General features: G+C 38.3%; 1 protein-coding gene across 3 annotated transcripts in view; it reads left to right on the forward strand.

The window, feature by feature from the left end:
- gpc6a (glypican 6a) overlaps positions 1–8,684 on the forward strand; it is a 210,728-nt gene extending 202,044 nt beyond the window's left edge. For all 3 annotated transcript variants that reach the window (XM_056258661.1, XM_056258662.1, XM_056258663.1), the window contains 2 exons: positions 2,515–2,690; positions 7,878–8,684. In XM_056258661.1, the coding sequence (XP_056114636.1) occupies positions 2,515–2,690; positions 7,878–8,074 (373 nt within the window). In that variant the 3' untranslated portion in view covers positions 8,075–8,684. The remainder of the gene's footprint in view (positions 1–2,514; positions 2,691–7,877) is intronic.
- Positions 8,685–8,912: the final 228 nt, after the last annotated feature.

The raw sequence follows: 8,912 nt of genomic DNA on the forward strand, positions 1-8,912 counted from the left end.
CGATATTTCAATACAAATGTTCAGAAAGGATACAGAGGTGGTATGATGTGTTGTGTCAGATCATGGCCGAGACGTCAAATTTCAGGAATTCCGCTCGACACAGCCCGTTATCAGCTGTCAATCAAAGTTAACCACGCCCTTATTTGTCATACATTTTATATCTAAATACGATCTAAACTAACGAGTTAGAAAAAAGTTCACCCCCCTCACAGTTGTCAGGCACTCGAAAAATACAATAAAAGTCCATGGGACCAACCTGTAAAAACATGAATTTATGCTGTGAAAACAGACATTTTAACATGGGGTCTATGGATATTTGCTCCCTTTTGGGACCTCCCTCTAGCGGATTTTCTATGTATTGCAGTTTTTGGCACTTCCGGGTAGGCTTCATTTTTCATGTTGCCGCTTGGGACTAACCAGCGGACTGATCTTTTTGGAAAGCATCTGAAATGCTGTTTTGGTTGTTCTGAAATGCCTGAGGTCAAAGAGGTTCGGTTTAATTCCCTTCCAGAACTATCTTACACGACTGCGTTCAGGCATCTTCCTCCCAAATGCATTTATTGTTATTAATTTCGTCTGGACGCTCTGAGACGCAAGTCATTTATTATATGCGGAAAATATTATATACAGTGGCTTCGCCTACTTTTCTCAGTGATATCCTAAGTGAGGATTTTGTTCACTTCGACTCAATGGATGGAAACGGTGCTTTATCCGCAAATGTTTTAGCGATATTCCAATTTTGCGCATAGGTTACATTCGCAAGTTCTTCATTGTCTTGACTTGTTTGGGACAAGTACATTGACAAGCTGTCAATTGAACACATTCATTAGTGTGATTAATGATTTCCTTTAGAAATAAACACACTGAGAATGCTCAAAGATGTGTACAGTGTGAAAACGGCCTTTAAGACATAATCATTTACGATTGACAGACCTCTGGTTTTACAGTAGCTCATTCCTTCAGTTCATTCCTGTTGATGGGCATTTCATAGAGAACGCCATGATGTCTGTCACTCCGTCTGCCCGGCTTTGAGAATGAGCCAGACGGCTTGGCAGAAACCCATCCGCTTTCCAGCCCTCCACAAGTGAGAATATCAGCAGATGGTGCAATATAAGATGTGTTTCATTTTCTTTCCAAGCGGCCTCATCATGTAAATGACCCGTACTGGGTGAAGAGGGTTTTTTAGAGTACCTAAAAGACAAATTAACGCAAACGATAAGACTTGGTGGACCTGAAATGCATGTGATTTGTATATATATATATATTTTTTTTTTTTCAATATTTGTCAGATCTGGTCTCCGCGGAGTACAACCGTCTCATTATTGGCTAATTACTGTTTTAAAGCCACACAGTTTGCATTTGAATAGAGGCACATTTGCGATGGCGCAACCTGGGAGCATTCAACAAGTTTCATTTATTTTTGCACAAAGCACCACCTGAAATATTAATTAGGCACAAACAATTACCTCTCGCTAAAGCGCTTATTAGGAGATTAGATCTCAAAAGAGTTCAGTGCATGCATAATGCTGCAACATGTGTTTATACTGACAAGCAGCATTCAGATAAAGAGGCAGAAATTCAGAGAAGGCAAACATGATACAGTATATGCAATTAATTCAGTATGAATCACAGACTTCATTATGTAGATCATTTCCGTCTTCTCCAGTTCTGCCTCAGGTGATAATTGTGACTATGAATTTTTATTTGAACCCTATCACCGGGTTGTTATTATTACTTAATTGTTTTGTTATTACGAAACTAAAACTTTAAATAAACTAAAAAAAAAAAAAAAGTTAACTAAAAGAAAATAAAGTATAACGTTTAACTTCATAGGTCCTACTAAAATGACTGAAACTAAAACTTTAATAAAAATGAATACAAACTGACCAAACAAAACTGCTAAAACTTTAACTGAAATTAAAATTATTATCTAAAATTAAAATAACAACGCATTACAGTTACTTTTAAATTTAAATTAAAATTTTATTTAGAAAAAATATTTTATTTTAAGCAAAAACGAGTTGCATAGTGTTTGGTTTTTGTTAAGCATTCAATGCATTTAAAGCATTTATTTGAAAAAATTCAATACATTTAAAGTTTGAAAGTATCTTATTGATATTGTTAAACCATTAATAATCAAATGTACAAGAATGACATCATTACTGCATTGTGGACACTGGACAGTCTTCTTTCATTTACTGTACTGTGAAGTCTTTCTTACAAAACATAGTCTTTATAGTCTATTTTTACTTTTTAATAAAAAAAATATATACATTAACTCATTAACCCAACTGACAGGAAACGGGACACTCCTGATGCGGTCATGCTTCAGTCCACAATCATGTGAACACCCGCAAATGCATTTGCATTTGCGTGTCACTTGACTTGACTTTTTAAGATTTCAAATCAAATATAGATTATACCAAATCATAGTGAATCATTTATGTGTTTCTTGAACCTCAACTGAAAACATTTTAAGGAACCATTCCCACCAAAATGTTTGTTAATTTCCAGATATTTTCCTGAAGTCGTAAAAGAGGGCCTTACGAACCAGCTCAATAACCCAGAGGTGGAAGTGGACATCACGAGACCGGACACGTTCATCAGACAGCAGATCATGACCCTGAGAGTGATGACCAACAAGCTACGAAACGCCTACAACGGCAAAGACGTCTACTTTCAAGACTCCAGTAAGTCAGTGTGTAGAGAACATTAGTTTATGGATAAGCGGAGGGTCTGCAACTAATACAGACGCTCAAGCGCTGATTGTTTCTGATGTTAAAAATGTGTTCAAAAAATAAATGAGGGATTTTGATTTTGTTTGTCCTTCCTCATCCAGGAATATGGCCATCTTCAGGGGCCATTTTGTTTGCTAGGTTTTGAGTTGATCTGGAGTAACTCTAAGGCAGTGTTGGGAAAGTTCATTTTCCACATGAACTACCGTAGTTCAAAGTTCAGTTCACAAATTTTAAAATGAACTAGTTCAGTTCATAGTTCACTTCAAAAAATGAACTAGATGATGTTTTATTAACAAAGTTCGGGAGAAGCACGTTCAGATAATTAACACGGGCGGAGAACACTCGGCAATCATGATTAAAACGTGTATATGTAGACTCAGCAGTCTCACCTCATTCTCTGACAGTTCAGCAGCGTCCCTCCACCACCCCTTCTCCACTCTTCTAGTCCTAAACCACTTTACATACAGGGGGGGAGTACTCTGGGTTCGGGCCGAATTCCGAGCTCGTAGCCCTCCCGGACAGCACGCCAAATAAGCATTATACTTTATTCCCTTTAATTGTAAGTGTGAACTCGTGAATTCATAGTTCTTTTTTTCCATATGTTGCTGCAAGCTATTTTTTTTTATTTTATTATTGCCACAGCCCATATACAACCACAGACAGCAATTATTTTATTGACGGCAAAGTTTGCACAGAAATGTAAGATTTTTCCCATCCTCACCGACCTTGTCATAAAACTCGTTTAAATGATCATACGACGCCTCCTCGCTCGCTGCTTTGTCGAATAGGCCTACATTATGGCGACATTATAATGTCAATAATCGCGAGAAGATTTGAGATCCTCGCGAGAGGAAATGACATCCACGCGCGTGAAAAGAAGTGAAAAAAATTCATGTTTTATTACTGGAAATTATAAAGTCACAGTTGAACAGTAATATAAAGTTTTTCCATGTTTGAATAATTTGGCACACAGCGAAATGGTACAGCCAATCACATAGGACAGGAACTGTAACCAATCATGTGTAGTGAAATGATGCCGACTGGATCCGCCCACCTACTGCCAAAAAGATTAACCGCGAGAGAGCGAGCAGGTTAAAGTTTCGCGAGCAGCAGAGCAAGGACTTGTACATGGGATTCTGCGCACGCTCAAAGCACAGTTTTCTCCTCGCGGGTTATAATCCTGCTCGCGCGAGCAGAGAAATTCTGCGCGCAAAAGTATTTGTGCGCGCGCGGATCTCATTTCCTCTCGCGAGGATCTCATTTCCTCTCGCGAGGATCTCAAATCTTCTCGCGATTATTGACATTATAATGCCGCCATACTACATGCTGCTTTTTGTCTTGATGACGCATGCGGCGGCCGCGGTGCGACACTGGTGGTTGGTGTTGCCAGATTGGGATTACATATTAAGGCCTGTTTACGCGTGTTTTAGCCGGGTTTTCGCCTGGAAGGCTCTATAGAAATCTGGCACCCTATTGAACGAAGTTAAACTGAGAGAGCGTGCGTTCACAGACACCAGAATGAACACGTTCACCGTAACGTTCATCAGGCAGTAATACAGTACGTTCAGTTCACGTTCGCCCAAAATATGAACGCGTTCAGGCACAGCACTGCTCTAAGGGCTAGATTTACTAACATCTTGCACCAGCTCAAACCCTTTTTTGGCATTAAAAAACTACTGTCAGGATTTACTTAAAGACACGCAGTGAAAAATTAGCACTGAAAAGTCCTAGACAGGGTTATTTTTTAAGGCCGACCTTATTGCTTATGCATTAGGAGTTTCCAACCGAGTTTCCATTTCAGACGCAAAATGTATGGGAGGAGAGTATTTAAATGAATCACGCAAGGTGATTTACTAAGGCTTGCACTCATCAATTTACTGGTATTTGTGCCATTATTTAACGGCCCGAAAAAAGCATGGCTTAAACCAGACGCTAATTGGTAGATTGTGTTGGTCATTATGGAAATGATCCGGCTGCGTCTGTGTTCTTTTATTTACAAAGAGTTACATTTATGCATTTGGCTGATGCTTTCATGAAAGTGACTTGCATTGCATTCAAGGTATATGGTAATAATCAGTTCATGCATTCCCTGAGAATCGAACCCATGACCTTGGCGTTGCATGTGCCATGCTCTACTGTTAGAGCTACACACAATACAAATATGTGAGTCAGCTTTACTTGGATCTATCAGCAACACAAAACACCCTAGCAACCGCCAAGCAACGCCCTAGCAACCACTTAGAACACCTTAGCAACACATTGGCATTGTGAAGGTGTTTTGCACAAGCAATTACCACAAAAAACTGCAAAAATCTAGTTCTTTAAATAGTTTAATAAGTCACCAATGTATAACTTATATGTTATATTAAAAACCATATATGAGTTTGTGTTTACTTTTTGGCACAATATTGTGATATACAAACTCAAACTCAAAGGTGAAAAAGTTGAGCTCTGCTCTGTTCTCAAGGAGAACGCTAGTATTTAAGACATGCAGCATACGTTCTGTTATTGACACTTATTTTGGTTTCGACCTACTTAAGATATGACTTTCTTAAAGGAATAATGCATAGATGAAAATAGATGCAATTGCACAGATAAAAATAGCCCAAACAGCTCAGGCATACACATTTACACCCTTCTTAGATGCAAAAACTCCCCAGCATGTGTTATTCCCAGTAAGCAGGCCAGCCTTCCCTCACGCGGCGCCATAAATCATGCCACGCCGTCAGAAAGCGTCACGCGCAGTCTAGACCCTCTGTCAGCGTCAGGGAAATGAGATCCTCGTCGGTCAGGACTGACACCAACAGGAAGCTGAATTATGATAATGGAGTGTCGGGTCACATACTGTATGACTCTATGATGGTCAGGGAATATGCATGTCCTCAGGTGCCGCCGGTTATGTTTGCAGGGGTTTGAGTTGATTTGGAGTAACTCTGAACCTAGACTATATGAGAGCCAATTAATAATTATTCAAGAACTCAATTCAATAATAAAAAATAGAACATAATAATAAAATCATAAAAAAATAAAAAGCAATAAAATATATTGTAAAAATAATATTAATTTTAGCAATTGATAATGTATAAATAAAAAATTAAAATAATAAATGCATTTATTAAGCACTTTATAAACGCACGTGAAGTATCATATATAATTTAAAATATAATATTAATATAATATAAAAATACAAAACAAATAATGCAATATACACTCACCTAAAGGATTATTAGGAACACCTGTTCAATTTCTCATTAATGCAATTATCTAATCAACCAATCACATGGCAGTTGCTTCAATGCATTTAGGGGTGTGGTCCTGGTCAAGACAATCTCCTGAACTCCAAACTGAATGTCAGAATGGGAAAGAAAGGTGATTTAAGCAATTTTGAGCGTGGCATGGTTGTTGGTGCCAGACGGGCCGGTCTGAGTATTTCACAATCTCCTCAGTTACTGGGATTTTCACGCACAACCATTTCTAGGGTTTACAAAGAATGGTGTGAAAAGGGAAAAACATCCAGTATGCGGCAGTCCTGTGGGCGAAAATGCCTTGTTGATGCTAGAGGTCAGAGGAGAATGGGCCGACTGATTCAAGGTGATAGAAGAGCAACTTTGACTGAAATAACCACTCGTTACAACCGAGGTATGCAGCAAAGCATTTGTGAAGCCACAACACGCACAACCTTGAGGCGGATGGGCTACAACAGCAGAAGACCCCACCGGGTACCACTCATCTCCACTACAAATAGGAAAAAGAGGATACAATTTGCAAGAGCTCACCAAAATTGGACAGTTGAAGACTGGAAAAATGTTGCCTGGTCTGATGAGTCTCGATTTCTGTTGAGACATTCAGATGGTAGAGTCAGAATTTGGCGTAAACAGAATGAGAACATGGATCCATCATGCCTTGTTACCACTGTGCAGGCTGGTGGTGGTGGTGTAATGGTGTGGGGGATGTTTTCTTGGCACACTTTAGACCCCTTAGTGCCTATTGGGCATCGTTTAAATGCCACGGCCTACCTGAGCATTGTTTCTGACCATGTCCATCCCTTTATGGCCACCATGTACCCATCCTCTGATGGCTACTTCCAGCAGGATAATGCACCATATCACAAAGCTCGAATCATCTCAAATTGGTTTCTTGAACATGACAATGAGTTCACTGTACTAAAATGCCCCCCACAGTCACCAGATCTCAACCCAATAGAGTATCTTTGGGATGTGGTGGAACAGGAGCTTCGTGCCCTGGATGTGCATCCCACAAATCTCCATCAACTGTAAGATGCTATCCTATCAATATGGGCCAACATTTCTAAAGAATGCTTTCAGCACCTTGTTGAATCAATGCCACGTAGAATTAAGGCAGTTCTGAAGGCGAAAGGGGGTCAAACACAGTATTAGTATGGTGTTCCTAATAATCCTTTAGGTGAGTGTATAATATGTATAGAAATGGAACTTTTTCAAATATAAATCATAAAATAAATAGCAAAAATATGAAGGAAAATGCAAAATAGAGTAAAAAAAATAGAATAGAAATAGAAATATTTTATAAATAATAAATAAATTAAATGCAATCATTAAGCCCTTTATAAACACACATTAAGTGTAATATATGTATAATACAAACAAAATGTAATATATAATATGTATAGTAATAAAACTTTTGAAGAAAAAATATGTAAATTGTAAAATAAAGAGCTAAAATATGAAGGAATATGCAAGATAGAGAAAACATTTATTTAAAAAATAATGCAATTGATAATATAGAAATAATAAGCAAATGTAAAAAAACAAATTCAATGGATGATATACTGTAGAAATAGTAAACCAATGAAAATGCAGTCATTAAGCCCTTTTATAAACACACATTAACAGTAATATATGTATAATACAAACAAAATGTAATATATAATATGTATAGTAATTGAACTTTTGAAAACAAAAAAGAAATATTTCATATCAATAATCCCAAGTGCACAACAAAGTTGAAAAAATGTCCCAGTGCGTTTACGACATCAGTAGTTGACTTTCCATACATTTTTATTCTCCAATTTTGAATTGTTCCGAACCTGCGCTGTTCCAACCATGTTATTCCTGTGCATTTCTCCAGACATTTACATTTACTCATGTTTGTTTGCGTCAGGTGACGAGGAGAGCGGCTCGGGCAGCGGAAGTGGCTTCACGACAGAACCTGAAGTGATCCACACGGAGCCCCCGATATTGGAAGCAGACAGAAGCGACCCGCAACCAACGGCAGGCGCAGCCCATCGGCAGAAGCCTTCGCTGCAGTTACTAGTGTGTGTCCTGGGCCTCACAGCACTGGTCCTGTGCTGGAGATAATGGCAGGAGGAGGCACTCAGCCACACGCACTCTTAAGACACAGCGTCGCTCACGCTGGTAGCCTTTCCGGAACTGGACTGGACCTTTTACAAAAAAATATAAAAAAAAAAGCCCATGAAAAAAAAGGAGAGCAAGCTAGCTAGCTAAACTCAAGGAGAGCAAGTGAGTGTGTGAAAGGAAGAGCGAGCGCAAATCTTTGCATCCTGCTTTTTTTTCCAAAGAATGCTTGGTGCAATCAGAAGCAGCTTCTCTTTTGGCCAACTGCTCTCGTTTCTAAATGAAGTTTCTTTTCGGATGAAAAGTGGTTGCCGTGCAAATGGGACCGCTTTCCACAATGCTCTTTCGGAAAAGAATGGGAAAATTAAAAATATATATTTTTGTTTTCCTTTTATACAGCATAAAATGAGGCGACAAAATACGCTCTGGTGTTTTTTCGCCCCTCCCGAAATCACTGAATGACAAAAAAAAAAAAAAAAAAAAAAAGGCATTATAAAGAAAAAAGTAACAACAACAAAACAATTCTATATAAATCAACTTGTTTATGTACCACTGTGAGAATGCATGGGGAGGTCATCATGAGTAAATGTTTTTAACTGTGATTTTCACGCAATTTTAATGCTTTGACTCTTTTTCTTTTGTTGAAGTGATTTTTTTTTTATGTTATTTGCTAAGGTGGCGATTTGAAATTATTTTGTAAGATATTAGGTGAGCGTTAAAAGAGTCTGGTCGAGTTTCCCCGAGGGCTGCTCCTGCTTAAATCAAAAGAAAGTATCCATATCTTAATATATAATAAAGGTTTAGTTATAAAATGTTTTCTTACAGAGAAAGATTTATTTAT

The sequence above is a fragment of the Rhinichthys klamathensis genome, unplaced genomic scaffold, assembly GCF_029890125.1.
Source record: "Rhinichthys klamathensis goyatoka isolate OS25496 unplaced genomic scaffold, OSU_Roscu_1.1 h1tg000157l_1, whole genome shotgun sequence".
Lineage (NCBI taxonomy): Eukaryota > Metazoa > Chordata > Actinopteri > Cypriniformes > Leuciscidae > Rhinichthys > Rhinichthys klamathensis.